This window comes from Pinus tabuliformis, chromosome 8, assembly GCF_031772625.1.
Source record: "Pinus tabuliformis cultivar Carrire ecotype Pingquan chromosome 8, CPIR1, whole genome shotgun sequence".
In the NCBI taxonomy this organism is placed as follows: domain Eukaryota; kingdom Viridiplantae; phylum Streptophyta; class Pinopsida; order Pinales; family Pinaceae; genus Pinus; species Pinus tabuliformis.
Window position 1 is genome coordinate 990,411,079 of NC_142294.1, and position 18,771 is coordinate 990,429,849.

The 18,771-nt window shown below is 39.5% G+C and overlaps 1 protein-coding gene across 5 annotated transcripts in view; it reads left to right on the top strand.

Annotated features, from left to right (window-relative positions):
- Positions 1-1,507: 1,507 nt before the first annotated feature.
- Positions 1,508-18,771, top strand: part of LOC149238733 (uncharacterized) — a 133,454-nt gene continuing 116,190 nt past the window's right edge. For 3 of the 5 annotated variants that reach the window (XR_016246399.1, XR_016246401.1, XR_016246400.1), the window contains exons 1-3: positions 1,508-1,787; positions 2,325-2,472; positions 4,526-4,618. Coding sequence is in view for 2 of the 5 variants with exons in the window: in XM_089373170.1 (XP_089229296.1) it covers positions 2,357-2,472 (116 nt within the window). In the remaining 3 variants the exon portion in view is untranslated. The remainder of the gene's footprint in view (positions 1,788-2,324; positions 2,473-4,525; positions 4,619-18,771) is intronic. The other 2 variants (XM_089373170.1, XM_089373171.1) reach the window with 2 other exon arrangements.

The window sequence follows — 18,771 nt, forward strand, 5'->3', positions numbered from 1 at the left end:
CTCAAACCAGAGGTGGAAGGAAAACCAAACAATCTGACTCGTATAGGTCCTACCCCTAATTGTTCCCGCTTAGGATCAAAGAGAGGACTCCATCCTTTGAGCAAAACATGAACCATTTCAATATGCCAGAATTTCATGAGAACCCATGTGGTGTGTTTCGGCCTGTGAAAACGAAGGGCAAACCAGCCTCGGGACATTGTTACCACTAATGGAAATACTTCCAGAACCTGGCCCTAAATCTTAGAGACCCACTTCCTCAATTAAGTAGTAGTGTAATTTCTGCCACGAACCCATCGACCAAAACCCTATCAGCGGTATTGATGACCTCTTCCATCTGCAACCCTTCCCCAAGAATCAGAAAACACCCTTTATTACTGAGCTTTATGCACTTGGACTTCTTGCCTCTTTGTTTCAGTGAACCCGCATTAGAATTTACAACCTCGTTTGATGGAGTATCCGATGTGTAACAAACCTTAGCTTCATCACCCTGGTCGTCCGGTATAGGGTTAGGTGCACCTTCAAAACAACCCGATGTGGGAGTGGAGGTGACCTGAGGAGCAAGGGAGGGGTTTATAGAGGGCAAAAAGTGTCCATCTTTTACCGAGGAGAAAATCCTAGAGGGCCCCGGGGCTGAGAAAAATGTAGAAGGTCTTGTCGAGGAGAGGTGTAACACAGGATCATGAGAGGGGATATTGGGGAGGGGAGGGTCAAGACAAGCTTCCAAAAACTATAAAGAAGATGGGGATGGAGATAGGTAATCAGATTGTGGAAGGTAGTAAGGTTCATCAGGCGATCTAGAATACGAGAGATCAAGAGAAGTATGATCAGAAGCCAAAAAAGATTCAAAGTCCGGGGGGGGGGGGGTTTAGGGTTTTCTAAGGTAGGTTCCGGCAAAACCCTAGAAACGATGACCAGAGGGGTCGGTGGATGGTTGACCCTAGAAGCTCCTTGTCCATCTCAACCGACCAAAAGTGATGGTTGACCTGCAGCTAATAACCTGAAACCGTACAGTTGCCTCAACCAACGATAATGTCACCCGTTTCCCCAGGTGTAGCCTCGGACCCGTATGTAAGCAAGGAGGGTTCTGCTGTAGTTCACCTGGCGGATCGCAGTTGGATGACATGCCTTAACTGTAACCCCGCATGAGACATAGGATCAAAATCTTTCGCAACTTCAAAGCCATCTTTTTCTGTTCAACTTTCGATCATTCCAGAGAAAATTTTACTTAAATATTCTTACATTCTTATTATTGCCCACCAAATAAATAATACATCTCATTTATTATTATTATTATCAGTGGTTGATGATTCACCTAAAATAAATAAAATGCCCCATTTATCCAACCCAAAAAGAACACCAAGGGAGAAAGATTTAATGAAATTGAACATGGACAAAAAGAAACCATGGCAAGGTTTCAAGGTTTCATTTGGCTAGGTTTGAGAGGCTCACGAGAGGCAGATTGAAATAAATTGAACAAGGACGCAAAGTAACCGTAGTGAGGGTTCCATTGACTAGAATGGTTATTCTCCTCGTTAGGGTTTGTATGTGACGGAATATGTGAAAACCCTATCTAGGGTTATAAAGTCGCGGTAACGTTCGAGTGGTTTGTTGTTTGCATAAGGAAGGATTCGTTGGCGAGTGCCAGGAGACGAAGAGGATGTTTCGACTTTTTTGGGTTACAAGGGATATCTCGAAGTGAAAGTGGAGTTGCTGGTGATTGTTTTGTTTTTCAGCCAAGAGATTTATGATTGTTTTAGCCTTTACGAATTCGGTAGACCTGCTGTTGTGTAAGTTTAAAAAATTACGAATTCGGTAGGCATGCGGTTGTTTAAGTTTAAAAAATTAAAGAACTCTTCTAGTTTCATTGGTTCGCTTTACCCACTGTTTTTTGTTTGTTTCCATTTCCAGTGTTAATGGGAAATGATCAGTAGATTATTTGTTTGTACTGCTTTTTTGGTTTCGTGAAACGTCTCTCTTGAGTTGCAATGCAAGGATGAAGACCTTAATATTTATGTCTGGACTTATGAGATACGTCTATGAACATAGTAATATCTTCTGAGCATTTGTACTGATATCCTAGTTGTTCAGAGTTAGGTAGTTTTAGGTGGCATCGTTACCAATACTTAGCTTCACCTTCAGTTCTGTAAATGACAAACTTATTTCATTGCCTTAAAGAGTTAAAAATGACGGCTGTATTGTAGGTGCGGCTTAACTAGCCCACTGCATGCTGTATTGATTTTTATGGTTGCAGATGGTTATATTCACTCCCCTAAATTTTCCATTTTGGTAAAAGCCATTTCTTTGAGTTGGTTTATTTACTGCAGGTTTGTTGTCATGCTTTTAAGAGTAATATGAGATGAGGATGGTCTTTGTGATGAGTAAAGCAGACGGGCGGACAGAATTGTACCGTGTTGATTGTCTCATAAGCCCATATAGGGTTCCTGAAAGACCGTTGATATCGTCTATGGACAGGTGTGTGGGTCTTTTATTGTAGAGTTTTGAAATTATTCTGGCTTAATTGCCCCAAGACAAGCGGGTCGTAAAAGGGCTTGCTTTAAACGCCCCTACTCATTCCTGGCTATATGCATGTTTCCTGCGACTTCTTTTATTCACAATTGCTTTATTTGCTTTAGATTTGTTGCCGTGCTTTTAAGAGTTATATGAGATGAGAATGGTCTTTGTGACGAGTAAAGCAGACGGGCGGACAGAATTGTACCGTGTTGATTGTCTCATAAGCCTAAATAGGGTTCCTGAAAGACCATTGATATCGTCTATGGTAATGCGTGTGAGTTTGTAATTGTGGAGGTTTGAAGTTTTTTCTGGTTTAATTGCACCAAGACAGAGGAGTCGGAAAAGGGCTTGCTTAAGCTGCCCCTACTCCTTCCTAGCTATATGGAGATGTTGCCTGCGAGTTCTTTTATTCACACTTGGCCGGAAAGGGTTCGCCTTTACTGCTTCTCCTTACCCATATGCATGTTACCGGCGAATCCTTTCATTCACACTCAGCGAGTCGGAAAAGGCTCGCAATACTGCCCCCTGCTCATGCGTGTGTTGCTCTTAGTTTGCGTAGATTGTGTTATGGGTATTTACAATACTTGTAAATAAAATGATAAATACAAATGGATGTTGACTAATAAAAATAAGAACAAATTAGTATATATCCATAGTATTAGTTCATTTTCTTCCTAGATCCTTGAAATGAACACAGGCTTATTTTTCACCCTTATTATGACGTCATAGATTGGGTGGTTTGGTGAGTCGCATTTATGTTTTTTAATCCCTATTTTCGTATTGTGACACGATAGATTTGGTTAGGTTAGTATAACTGCTCGATCCATTGCGTAAAGGAGCCATGGTGTGGCATTTTGATTTTAAGCATTTATTGGTTCAGGCCCTAAGCTTCCTTGGCCAAATTTGAATAAATGTCAAGTTAATTACCACGTTTTGTTGTATCAGCAGATATTTATCTGGTCTTGAAGAGGTACTATGAAGAATAATTTTTGATGTTCCAACTAGTTTAGTAGGTAGTAGATAGTTTAGAGGGTTCGTTAAGTTGGTTTAAACTTTAGCCCTGGTTGGTTAGTCATTATTGTTAACTTTGCTATTGAGAGGTCACAAGTACAATTCTTTTGACACTCCTGAGATTAGGTTATGTTGTTGGCTTGACAGGAAGTGGTTCCTTTAGATGAATTTGACTGATACAAATATCTTGTGGAGGTAGTGATCACTGATCTGGTCTTTGGGGACTATCAGATCTAGTTTCTGATCTCTGGGACCATGAACCAGATACCCCATAGAAAAATAAAATAGGTAGTAGATACCCACAGAGAAAAACATAGTAAACAATGTAGGGGTTTTTCTTGATTGATGCTGTGTGTTTACATAGTAACTCATATTACTGAGTCAATTTTTTTCTCTCCTAGTGTTAATTTGATAGTCCAAGTGTACCCTCCTTTTTCTAATTTGTAATTCCATCCACTTGTCCTATAACTTTTACTGTGGCTGCTGTAAAATAATTAAATAATGTTGTTTTCATACAATTTATAAGATTCATTGAAAGCAATTGAGAACCTTAACATCAATAATTTATACTGTGGGTGTTGTAAACTAATTTTGTTTTCATACAATTTATAAGATTCATTGAAAGTAATTCAGAACCTTGACATCAGTAAGGAGTTGAAATTGTCAAATGTATTCTTCCTTTAGTAAATTATAATTATTTTATAAATTCTCCTGCACTGGTTTTAAGTTTTAATATATGTTCTGAATCCAGGTTGTCTCTGTAGTTCGTAGTTCTACTTCTCATTACTCGTTTTTTAAGTCTCTTATTTTTATTGGATTATACCGGAAAGTTAGAAAGCCTCTATTTGGGAACTTGATTGCTAAATGTGGATGCCCAGTCTTATGCTAGGTTACATATGTCAACCTATGTGTGGAATATAATCCAATTTTAAATTTAGACAAATGCAAGACCTTTTATTAAGGAGTGCCTAAAGAACTTAGTTTTTGTTGTTCGAAATAACAGGGGCGAAAGGGCATCGGATAGAGATAAATTTAATTGAGCTGTCTTATGCAGTACACGTTATATTATCAACAAGATTGAGTGGAGCTTTTTTGGGTGAGAAATTCCTCCTTCGATGATGTTAATGTTTATAACTAAGTTTTTGAAACAGCTAAAAACTGGTATTTTCTGGGCTTTGTAATGACTAGGTTAGAAAAAGTACTCTTGTGTCAAGAATTTGAAGCAAGCAAAGCCTTTTTCCAAAGGGAAAAATTGAATTTTTTTATTAAGAGGATAAAATGTTACATAGGTAAGATGCAGTTAAGAATTCATGATCAGACTGAATCCACAATATGTAAAAACTGAACATTGGCATGTACCACTAAAAACAGTGTCTGTAATATGTAAAAAGTGAAAGCATAGCGTACGGAGAGAAGTGGAAAAACATCACTTAATACCAAAAAGCACAAAAAACACATAAATAGTCTGATACCATATAACCTTGGTCTCTCTGAGCATTGGAGAAAACCTGTCCATATCAAAAAATAATTGGTTAAAGTTCATCATAGTCTGAAGGATATATACAGCAAACACATTTAAACACAGCATATAAAACTGAACATTGGCATGTACCACTAAAAACAGTGGCTGTGAGAGTAAAATGAAACCACATCTGACACCCATTAACCATTTGGTGGTTGATCCTTCTCGATGACCTGCCCTTTCACTGATTCTGTTATAAGACGTCCAGAGCCTGTTGTAAACCTTTTTTAGAAAGGAAATCCAGTTCAGCGTTCTTCTCTGTGAAAAGTTGACACGAAAATCAACAAAACCAGATTTTACTCATGAAATTTATTCTAAAATAGGAACTGAAATAAGATTTGACAACGCTGAACATTGTTTATCCAATTTATCTGCACATTGCTATCCAATTTATTGCATTCAGAGTCATCAAAAATCTGAACCAACGCAAGGAGTTTCAGAATTTATACCAATGCCCACAGAGGTTTTGAGAGATCTGTGATCATTAACATGAATGAAAATGCCAGCCCTACATCTATCCTGCGCATGAGAGGTGCCACCAAAATACATACGGTCTGATTTGTTCTTTGCGGATGTTCCTTTGGATTAGAGAGGGGGTGGTTTGAGGAAGCATTTAAAAAATGGAGGTGCGTTGCACTGCAATTAGAAAGGGGGCAGAAACCTGATCCTGGAAAATTCCTTTGTCCTGCGCCAGCCATATACCTTAGCAGATAATCAGGGTTATGTTTTTAAAATGATTTTCATTTGAATTAAACCATCAATTTTGCCAAGTAGAACCATGCCAATTGAGCCTGATACCCAAAATATTCGGGAAAGTCTCAAGTTTAAGAATAAGTGTGGAATTTTTTCGCATAAATTGCACCATCTCGCCTTGTGCTTGTTCCTTTTTTGCAAGTTATCCCAAGTTCCCAAGTAGGCACTTTGTTTTTTATTATGCACCAGAAGAAAAGTCTAGATTTAGTGGGATAATCTAATTTTCAAAGTGGTTCGTGCCACCACATTTGATCCCCACCAACTCTTTTATTCATTTGAAGATTATAACCAAACTTTGAATCATAATGACCACATTGGACATGAACCCATCAGAATTTGTCTGCCGTATCCCTAATTCTAACATTTGTTCTTTGCAATTCCTTGTTATAGGCATGCTTGACAACACCCAACCTCATTGGGGCTCAAGATTTAAGTCGTTAGCCATCTTCCAACCTTGATTCCAAAATGAAGTGTTTTCTTCTTTTGCAATTTGATTAAGATAATAAATACCTTGAGCATTGGAATACTCCATCAAATCCCTTGGAAGTGTGTAGACTTCGCAGTAGCCCACCTAGAGATCCACCCCCACCCGAAGCCTAGTGCCATCCCCAACACGTCAGCACGTTAGGAAAGACATTTTGCTATAAGACCAAACGAATTTATGGTGGCCTTCCAAATGACTAGAGTTTCTGAAATTTTTGTTTGGGTTGTGTAGCGAATCGTCCATTGCGGTTGGATCAATATATTTCCTTTTTATCAATCATGTCTAAAGATTGTCCTTGGTTAAAAGGCGAGCAATTTTCTCCCAGGCATCCTATGGAATAATTTCATCTTCCTTTGAACTTGCCCATAAGAAACGAACACAATCTTCACTGATTGTTTAGCAAGAACTCCTTTTAGAGAGCGATCTAGTGTACGTGAATTGCAATTAAGACAAATTTTATAACCAAACGCCTCGCTCTCGATAACCACTAGTAGCAGTGTTCAGGTTAGTTTTCGTGTAGGAATCAAGCTTTAGGGAAAAACCTAGATATTTGAGTTCAAGTTAGTTTTCGTGTAGGAATCAAGCGTTAGGGAAAAACCTAGATATTTGAGGCTTTTTAACATAGGTTTAATTTCAAAAGGATAAATTGCTAAGATTTTGTTGATCTCTTCCCTTGAGAGCCCATCGTGGGCAATAGTGGATGCTGTTTATGCTCATCCCAATTGCTTCAAGAAATAAGTCCATAACTAGTTTCAGCTAGGACAAGTATCCCCTTGATCCATCACAAAACAAAAGGATATCATCAACAAAGAAGAGGTGTGAGTAATAAAGAGGTTTATAGCAACTTCAATTCCTTTGAACTCTTCCCTTCTAATGGCTGTGTGAATTAGTGGGCTTAACCCTTCCTCTCAAAGAGGAACAATAGGGGAGACAAGAGCATCCTCGACAAAGGTCACACTTACTAGAGAAAAAGGGAGAGGAAACACCATTAATAAGCACTGCAAAACTCATATTTGATATACAACTCATGACCCAATTAATAAAACCAATGTCTGCGTGAATAAGTTGGCTTAACCCTTCCACTGCGAAGAGGAGTAATAGGGGAGACAGAGGGCCTCCTTGATGGAGGCCACGCTATCTGGAGAAAAAAGGAGAGGCAACCCCATTAATAAGAACTGCACTACTCATATTTGATATACAACATGTGACCCAATTAATAAAACCAATGTCAAACCCTAAGTGAGTCATCAGAAGATGCAAGTACATCCAACTGATCTTTGTCATAGGCCTTTGAAAGATCAATTTTGACAATTATTCCCTTGTTGAATTTTTTGATACTATGCAATGATTCCTCGACTACATCGTTGGCTTCATGAATTTCCCTGCTATCTAGAAACCCACGCTATTCTTCCTCGACAAAACTTGGAAAAGCTTGGGCAACTTGAATTACTTCGGTGATTGTGGCTTCAGAGAGAGCCTTGAACAAAGATTTGAAATGGAAGACACCTAGAACAACCAACTCGTTAAAAGAATTTGCTGAACCACCATCAACTTTCTTCATTTCCCAAATAATGTTTGAATTCCTAGGGCATAGTTTTATTAAAAAAATGGAATTTTTATCCTTAGCGCCCCATATCCCTATTTTTTACTCTCCTCTGTTCGTCAATGTCTTTCAAGATCTTGCGCCTTTCACCCTCCATAATTTTTATCCTCTCCTTTTTCTCTTCTGTCTCATACACATCACCCTCCAAGCTTTCCAAAGCCTCCAGTTCTATCTCAATGTTTTTTAAAACAGATTCATCCTTAAATTTTTTCCCTTGCCCAAGATATTGTTCCTTGTTTCAATCTTTTTAGGTTTTCCATAAAGGACTAAGCAAGTGCATAGCCTGGGATTTGACGCGAGGCCTCCATATCAGTCGAACAAGTTTATTATAAGTTTGATTTTTTAGCCAGGAGGAGTTAAATTTAAAAGGGGAACCAGGCTTCTTACTAGCCCCTTTTAACTCCAAATATATAGGAAAGTGGTCAGATTCCATGCCGAATCCAACCCACTATCTGAAGGAGGAGTTTGAGCTGCCACGTCCTCTTTTATCAAAAAATGTTCCAAATGCTTTGCCACCCTAGCCTCTCCAACTCTCTTGTTCCTCCAAGTGGGCTCATCTTTTATCAAATCAACATTGATGAACTTGCCCATGAACAGGTTTCCCTAGGCTAGTGGACCCCAAGATGTTGACAAACCTAAGGAGACATTTAGATCCCCTCCCACCACAACCTTTGAGTTATTCAGTAGAGATTTTGAGAAGAGATTGTTCCAAAAATGAACTCTCTCTTGATACGGGCCATAAACCTTAACGAGGGTAAGGTTTGTACAAAGATCATAGGAAACACCTCCGCCACTAAAACCAAATATGATTCCTAAGAGTTCAAGGGTTTTATACTGCTGTCCCTAAAGTCCCATAACTAAACCCCAAGACCTTCCATTTGCATCAAGTGCCACAAAAGACCAACCAAGCAACTTAATGCTCAAAGATTTCATCACAAACTCCCCAGCTCCAAGGGTCTCTTTGAACATTTACATCACAACTAACATATTTAAATAAATGTTTTAAAGCCAACTTCTTCTAGGTATTCGCTAGACCTCTACAATTAAATGACAAAAGAATAATTTAGATACCACCATAGGGGCCGACGCTGCTCGAAGTGACCCTCTGAGGGATAATTGATTTTCATCAGCAATATCAAGTTTAGCTTTGATTTGGGCCTTGGAGATGTTCGTTTTCTAGCCATGGGTCTTTGGAGGATTAGAAGATTCTTGAAAGGATCTAAGACCAACCACAAGTTTTCTTTAGTCCCGCGGACAAAGATTGTAATCAGGTTTTTTAGGGGGTCGCTCTGATGAGAAGGGAAAGACAGGGCATGACGGGGTGGGGCGGCGCTAGATAGATTTAAAACTGAAATGGATGTAATAATACTATCTAAGGCCAAAGAAATATTGCAACAGGGGGGGCTTTAGATGATGGCTTGGAGGGACTAGGCCTATGACAAGCATCCAAAAGCGGCATCAACTGAAACGAATGAGAGAAGAGAGGGAGAGAAACAATGCCCTTGGGTTGAGGTACCTAACGCATTTACTCCATCTCATCTTGCTCTTCTCGCATGTGTTCGATCACAAGGATGTTTGGACCTTCATAGATCCCAATTTGGGCTCTTGGTACCCCCATTTGAATTGAAACCTCAGCCTATTGAACCCTTGGTGCTTCTGGATGTTTCATGACTTCCTCATCAGGTGGATCCCGAACCCCTTGGTCAGGCTCTCTATCTTAGGCCAGAGAAATATTGCAGCAAGGGGTGGGGGCAAAGGGGATTGAACCCTTGGTGCTTCTGGATGTTTCATGACTTCCTCATCAGGTGGATCCCGAACCCCTTGGTCAGGCTCTCTATCTTAGGCCAGAGAAATATTGCAGCAAGGGGTGGGGGCAAAGGGGCTTTAGAGGATGGCCTGGAGGGATCAGGCATATGACAAGCATCCAAAAGTGGCATCAATTGAAATGAATGAGAGAAGAAAGGGAGAGAAACACTATCCTCGGGTTGAGGTACCTGACCCATGTATTCCATCTCATCATGCTCTTCCTGCATGTGTTCGATCACATGAATGTTTGGACCTTTAGGGATCCCAATTTGGGCTCCCTGTGCCTCCATTTGAACTGAAACCTTAGCTTGTTGAACCCCTGCCGCTTTTGAATGATTCATGACTTCTTCGTTGGGCAGATCCCAAACCCCTTGGTCAAGCTCTCCCCTTTCTTTCCTCTATCTTCTTAGCCCCCAAGGACAACGCCTTGCAAAGTGTCCATGCTTGTGACAATGGTGGCATGGGCAGGGCAACTATTCATAATCGAGTAATTCGAAGATAGAATATCTGTCAACATGTATCTGCATCATGTCTCTGAGACCCTCCCTCGGGTCCAACCTCACCAAAATGTTAGCAACCTTCCTTTCCTTGGTTGATTGAAAAGGCATATCTGCATCAAGAGAAACACCCAAATGTTTCCAATAGCCTTGAACAAATCCATCGACTAGCGCTGAGGAGCAAGTGTCGGAAGGCGCGCCCGCACAGGGATTTCTTCAAGTCTTTCTCTTTAGGCATTGAAAGAGGGGTCCATTTTTTGAAGAAGATCAGAGCTTTCTCAAAACCCCAATTTTGTTTGAGTACCTAGTCCATTGCTTCCCCATTCGAGAATCTAACCATAAACCATCCTCTAGTTAGGAGAATGACCTCTGTGTATGCAGCCAGACCCTTATTCCACTCTTTTTTTAATCCATTCTGTGATATAGTTTGACGAGTATTGCTTGCCCTTGACTTGCCTCACCGGAATAAGCTTTGAAGCCTCCATGACTTCATCCCTCCAAATGTCAACACCAAAAATCAAGTTTGGTCTTTCCAATTTTTTTTGGATCACTTTCCCCTTCTTCGTCCTCTCATGATCAATCTTGGTGGGGGATTTAGACAAGAGCTCCTTGCCATCTTGAATGTCGACCACTAGGTTCGCCCCCTAATAGATCCTCCAGCACTTGATTTTTTTGGGGTAAAACCACCAAATCCAAACACTGCCCCACTGAGCCGGGAATGAAATGTTGACTGCCCTCCTTTGACACCTGAGGGTCGAACCCCAATTGACCCACATGTTCAAAACACTGACTTGAAAGAGGAGGTGGAAGCCCTATGCCTGCCTTCCTTATTTCTTCCTGGCTGCTCTGAACTTCAACGTCTTGTATAGTCAGAAAATCTTTGAACGAACCCTCCACGATCTCTGCGTCCTTTGCAACTAAGTAAAAATACTTTGAGAGGTTAAGGGCACATGTCGATACTGGGATTTTGCATGCCTTCGTTCTAATCAGGCTCTGGCCTTAAATAGGGGGTTCTGACCTTGAAACCTCATATAAACAAGATTTAATCCCCTCCATTTCTTTTTAAACCCTTGCTCTTGAAAATGTCTTCAAGGCCACCTGTTAAAAAACTTGAAATAGGGGTTGTACTAGTAGTTTTTGGACTTACCAGTAAATGCGACGACAACCCAACAATGAAGCTCGCCAAGTGCATTGCATTCTCCTCACTGGCTAAAGATACAGTGTCAGGAGGCCAACATACTGCCTTTGTGGAGAAGGGTTTTTACCCCTCTAGTGTTCCATGCCAACACTGTACTGCCTCTTTTGCCAGGTAGTAACACCTCTTTTGTTAGGTGGAGACCTAGCTGGCAAAATTACCTTCCCCAAGCTCTGTTGAGTCGGTCCTACACTCTTGACAAAATGTCCTCCAATTTTGGCTCTAAGTCCACATAATCTTTGGGACTAACCATTTTACAAATTGTTAGGGTGAGAAGACTAAGAAAGCCTCCACGATTCGTGACTTGACCGGGAAACTGGCGAAAGCAACGAAAAGCCCAAGGTAAAAAAGACAAGGGGCAAAAGCACCGCCGGGGAGAAACGTAACTGGGAACCTTGCAGCGAAATGATATAAAAAGCACACAGTGATAAACAAACCCCTCTAAGACAAAGGGGATATTGGTAAATAATTTAATGGAGATCCTTTGTGAAAGAATACTCACGGAAAAATCGTAACTGGTAACCCTTAAGCAAAATAATCTAATGGAGATCCTTCGTGAATGAAGACTCACGGAAAAACCGTAATCGGTAACCCTTAAGCGAAATGCAATAAACTGGGCAGTGAAGACAGACCCCTTCTCCAATACAAAAAAAGGGATTAATAAATATTTTAATAGAGTTGACAGAAAAGGGGATTAGTAAATATTTTAATAGAGTTGACAGAAAAGGGGATTAGTTCTGGAATGAAGGCCCAAAGAAAAGTTTAGGCACTCCCTGACCCCAAGATCTCTAAACGGCCAACATTTTCAACTGTCACCAAACCTTAGACCAAGGCCATTGTTGCACTCCAAGACAAAAAAGGGGATTAGTAAATACTTTAATAGAGTTGACAAAAAAGGGGATTAGTTCAGGAATGAAGGCCCAAAGAAAAGTTTAGGCACCCCACCCCTTCACCGCAAGATCTCTAAACGGCCAACATTTTCAACCGTCACCAAACACTAGACCAAGGCCATTGTCGCTCATCTTCCGTCCTTCCTCTCCTACCTATTTAACATATGTTAAAGAATGCATAATTTATGGTCAAAGCAACCAAAAAGTTAATTAAGGAATAGTATATATATATATATATGTATATTTTAAACCATAACAGGGAAATGTTGTATTGGTCAAATTCTGCCTGGACAGATGGAGGGTTTATAATCAGGGTGTGTGAAGCTACAAGCTCTAAGAATGGAGTATCTACATTTGAATTAGGGATGTTGTAAACAAGAGAGTAAAGTTTAAACTAAGTTGATAGAGGAAGAATACAACTTAGTTTGTAATTCTTTCTTACAACTTAGTTTAGCAAGTTTGTAATTCTTTCTATAGCAATGAATGCTAACAGTGCTTGTGTTATCTTAATTTTTAATTTTGATTTATTTAGCATAAAAAAGAAAAAGAAATACCAAGGTCAAATTGGACCTAAACTCTCTGATCTTTCATCATATTATTTTCCATTTTATTTGAACAATATTACATATGAGTGAAACATCTCTTCCAGTGGACGTTGTAATTTTTTGCGCAATTCCTCTGTCCATACCTCTTTGTCCTATTAAATTTATGCTATTGCTCTCCCTGCAATTCCTATGTTTGGGCCTCTTTGTTCAGTTAAATTTTTGCAAAAAAAGAAAAAAGTTATTCCTAGTGTGTAGATCTGCTTGTCCAATTTATAAATTTATATAGGCAATGTCTTCGATAGAAATCCGCCTGAACAGCTTTTGCCAATGGATATACACAAGGAAAAACATGTGAGGGTGTTTATCACTGCAAGGAACAGAGATGTGCGTAAAGGGTGCAGAATGAAAACAAACGCCTTTTCTATAAGATGCCTTCCCTTAGCAGAAGCAGTGCATTTTATCAAAATAAAATGTACAATAAGACAAGTGACTCAGCGGAACAAATGGAATCTAGTCAAATCGAACAAGATAGTAGAGAATATGGTGGAATTCCAAAACTTTTCATTATGCCAATAGCATTTATACCTTGCAAGGAAGACATACAGAAAGCTTATCGTATAGAGATGGCGGAGAAAAACAAATGGAATGCTATCTCACCTCTAAGTTTCTAACTATCTTCTATCCTGAGATAATGAAAGATCCATTTCTTGAAATTTGCTTATTTGTGGAAGATTTCAATATAGATTTGCTAATAAAAAGAGCACTGGTCACCAAAGACGCAGAGCGTTTGTCACTAAAGACATAAACATTACCGCAAGGGTATATGAAAATCCATTGCCCTAATGTCAAACTGAAAAGTTTATGTACCCTTGCAGTGATTCATATAAACATTACTGCAAGGCTAGTCAAACTGAAAAGTTGTTTTATACAATATATATAAGATATACCTCAGTTCTCATGACTGATTCATTTAATTTCATTAATTTGGTAATTGCATGCAGGATATTCAAAAGATCAGAGGTTTAGTGAATTTAACGATACATTGCATATCCTGAAAGTATGCGTAATTCATTGAGAATTCTTAAACTCTATTCTTTATGACCCTGAGAATTTTGTAAGATTTCTACATTATAATAGACTATAGATGTTCCTTTTAAAATGGATTTTGGTTACAATGTCGCACACATTATGAAATAAAACAATTTAGGTTGTGAGCCAAAATGTTTCTGTGAGAAGAAAAAGATACAATCCATCCAAAATCCATATCATAATGTGGTTAGAACCAAAAGCATATGACACCCCTATTCTTTATGGCCCTGAGAATCTTGAGCGCCAAAACTCCCCGAGTTACCTTCTTGAGCCAGGTAGGTTGGCCTACCAGTCAAGGGTTGATTAGGAAATGGTTGATTGTTGCCATATGATTGATTCCAATTTGCAGCATCCAACCATGGAGGTATTGAGTACCCATATCTCACATTCACACTGTGGACCCCTGCATTAAGTGGAGGTGTGTAATGAGCATACATAGAATTGACACCAACTTTGGTAGGAATAAGGCAAGTGGGTAAACCCTCAGTTTGATAGTGAGGCACTTGAATGTTTATGAGATCTTGAAATAATGGTGTATTATCTACAATGGAGTCCAATGAGTTTGAAATAATCCTAGTTTCATCAGCGATTCTTGTATCATTGATCATCCCTTTTTTCTTTTCAAGCATTTGTTGTGCTTTTCGTTTTTCCTTTCCCTTGCCTTGCTTTATCTCTTTCAATCCTTTCATCTGCTCGACGTTGAGCTGCAACAATCCTTGGTGCGTTCTTCTACTTGACTAGATCCTTCTTTCTTTGTTTTAATTCTTGCATTTCAATTTTTTTTTTTTGCAGACTCAACTAACAGGTTTATATAGTCCTTTGAGGTGAGTAACTGTGAGCTTCGGCCCAGACAAAGACTACCTAGTGCACCTTGCTTTTTTTCATTGATACTCTCTCTACTGGTAGCTTTAGGAACCGGTCAAATGTCTTCTCCACCCCTCCCACTCTGCATGTCATTGCTTGGTACTTCCCTTTCAGTATCTGATGGAATTGATTGAACTATATCATTATCTTCATTTGATGCCTCATTATGTCCTTCATCTTCTTCTATTGATCTATTGTCCACAAAAAAATGAACAATTTCACTGTTCAATTCTGCTGGTTGTGAGGGCATGTTCATGCTTTCTTCATTGGTTGTTGAGACACTATGTGCATTCATATTGATCATTGCTTCTGCTAGCCATGAAGGTGGCGCCATCCTCCCAGCTTCAATCCTTCTTCACCTCATGAAATAGCAAGATCACACCAACAAGAATACAATGCTCTCTCCTTGGTAATGTCAATTGGTCATTGTCAACCGCATGTTCAATTGGTCATTGTCAACTGCATGTTCAACAATGTCATTAACAATATCAGCAACAGGTGTTTCATGTTCTTGAGTTGGTTGGTCATTGTCAACCGCATGTTCAATTGGTCATTGTCAACTGCATGTTCAACAATGTCATTAACAATATCAGCAACAGGTGTTTCATGTTCTTGAGTTGGTGGAACGATCTCCATGTTACTATGAATTTGTTCATGGTTATTTTGTGTTTCACATACAATTTCATCATCTTCAACATATAAGTGTCCTTGAGATAGGGAAATCATATTACCAACTGCAACAGCATCATCTTGGTCATCTACTTCTTGCACTTCATCACCTGTTTGGGCATTCCCTTCTTCCTGACCATCCACATGAAACGCTTGGCTACAACCAGTATCATGCATAAGAGCATCATATTCAGTGGCCAGATTCCTGTCCTCCTAAAGCCAACCTTGATATTTGATGGTGTAAAAGCCCTTTAAAACCTTTACTTGCAAGCTCTGCTAGCTCGAACCTTTTCACCTCAACCCCTGGATTCTTTGCCATCCATGCAGCACGCTCCGACTTGAAATAGTTCTTGAAAGGGCCAAACACACTAACATCAACATGTTGCAGTCTGTGGGTGGTATGAGCGGGCAATGTCAACAGGCCGATGCCTAAATTGTTTGCTTCCTCAATTGTTTGTACAACCATGTGGCTCCCATGGCCATCTAATATTAATAGGTGTCTGTTATTAGGCGAGACGCCTCCTGGTACCAATGCAACAAACTGAAAAGACCAACTTAGAAACAATTCTTTAGTCATCCATGCATGGAAATGTGCAGCCATGCATGCACCTGGTTCACAGTTATGTATATAGTTTTTCAGTTGATTTTTACCTTTGAATAGATAAAATCTTGGGATTGAAGTACCAATTGCATTGACACAACATAAAATAGTTATCCACTTCTTGCTCTTAGGCAAAATCTTTGGCACATTTCGGCTCCCTGTCTTGGCAATTACCCGCATGCCACAATTCCTCACTTCCTGTAAACCTGTTTCATCACAGTGCCATATATGGTCTGCTCCATAAGAATGTTTATCATAAGCACTAGAAAGTGTGTCATAGAACTTTTGCACAACTGCAGGGCGCAAATTTAATGCTCTCTCTCTGTCAAGGCCCTCAGCAGTGCGCAATACAAGTTCTGGATGCCTTTTTTAAAACCCAAACCACCATGATTTACCAAGAAACCCATCTTTGAATGGGTTTGGCCTCCCTTGACAGATTTGAGCAACTGTTGATTTGAGTTGTATCAACTCTAGCCCATGTCCCAATTGGGCCATCTCTTTACACCACTCAACCACCTTGGCCTCCTCCTCCTTAGTCATAATTGTAAGAGGCCCTCTACGTTTTGTACGAGTCAGTGCATTTATGCAATAATGTATTGATGAGGGAGGAATACCATGTTTTTTGCAGATGCCCGAACTAAGTATCCATTAAACTCTGTCATCAATTGCAACTAACATTTGTTCTTTTGTTCATCCTCTTATAGCATTGATCTTTTTAGTTGAACTTGCCCCTTGGACTGTTGTTGATGGTGGTTCTGTGGCTGATGGTGTGTTATCATTAGTTACCGTCACATGGTCATCCTCAACAATGTTCCCTAGTGCATTGTTGACATTGACATCAACTGTCCTATCCTCATTAGACATTAGAATATTTGTAAATTATGATTTCACACAAGGCAAAAATACTTATGCTTTATTAAAAGAAATTATCAACATGTATGTTAGTATCCTTGAAAAATCAAATATACAAAATCATTTTGTTGTGTGTCTTCAAAATTATCAGTGATTGTTGTTTTGATAACTTGTCTTTACACTTGAAATACCATGATTGTATTGATTGGTTTTGTTATGCATTTCCCAACAGATCTCTTGTTCAGTTTGACTACTTTAAGTATTGTTTTGTTGTTTTGTTGTTGTTTTCTGGAAGTGATTGGCTGACATTGGAATATGTATTATTACAGAAGTCAGATTACAAATGGAGTTCATGCCTCAGCATCCCTTTCTCCAAACTTGTCTTTGGACCACATCCCTACGTTTCCACTGCAGTGATGTAACTGGATGGAAATGGAAGAAAACTTATATTTTTAGAAACAACGAAATAGGCAACCAAAAGCCAAATTATCTTGAGGGGTTGGATTTTGAAACAAAAAGACTACTGGCCAATTTTGGAAGGGGAAGGCTTAACCTTTTGGGCTAAAAACCTAAAATTAAAAGTGTTGGAGTAATGCTTGATATCTTGGAAATCGAAATCATGAATGTCGTCGAACTTGGAGAGGGAAAAGTGATTTTTGAAAAGTGGATAATACATAATTGGTTGGAACGCCAAAGAAAAAGGACAATACCCCCAACAAAGGAAGGAGACCCAACACTCTGATTAAGATTGGGTCACGTCGAATGAAAAGCCGAAGTAGAAGGTATAGCTCCAAAGCTCCTCCACAACCCTAAGGAGAAGGTATAGCTCCCAAAAATCCTCCCCAACCCCAAGAAGAAGGTATAGTTCCCAAAACTCTGTCTAGAAGTAGCAACGTCCTGTTTGTTGGCAATGAATAACAAAATTCTATTTCAGGTAGGAATAAGGAAGGGATGCTTCCAAGGGCCACATAGATGTGGTAGATGCTTGGGGGAAGAGGAAGAGTCAATCATACACAAGAAACCTAGATAGGATCCTCCATGATAGCTATCACAAAAATAACCTTGGTCAAATAGGGAGGTAGACTCAATCTTTTACTAATGCACTAAAGAAACCTAGAGAGGATCCTCCATGGTAGAGAGAGAGGCTCAAACAGGGACAAAGATAGACAACATTATGAGAGAGAGAGAGAGAATGCGAGTAGAGTTCCATAAACTGAAAACATAAGTTTAGGAATTTGTGTAGACCATTGGAGATAGTGAGGCATGCATCTTAACTATCTCCTTGTCATGGACTTAACACATTAGAGAGAGAGAGAATGCGAGTAGAGTTCCATAGAATGAAAACACAAGTTTAGGAATTTGTGTAGACCGTTGGAGATAGTGAGGCGTGCATCTTAACTATCTCCTTGTCATGGACTTAACACATTAACCTCATTCGTCGTACTTGGCTCTAGGTTTTGTTCTCCATTGATGGTTAATTTGATCAAGGGGTTTCCACACCTTTGAGGCACTTTTTAAGTGCCATGATGGATGGATCCTTCCCGATTATTCATTTTGTGGAAAGGTGGATTGATGGCTTGAATTGCCATCATTAAAGATCCTTGATCCTCCCACATTATTCCTATATGCATCATTCAGGAAGTGAAGTTTGTCTTTTCATATCCCCTTGGAGGATGCTCCACATATCTGGATATCTTGTTGCACCCGTCCTTCCTGCTCCTTGCGTGTTTGAGTTCCAAATTGGGGATGAGGGAAGCCACCCTTTTCATTTATGACAATGGACTCCAACCTCCAATGATTCATGGAAGGTTGTTGATTCCTTAATTGATCATAGTTGAGTTTTGAGTCCCCTTCCAAGTCTACACTTCTGCATTCAAAT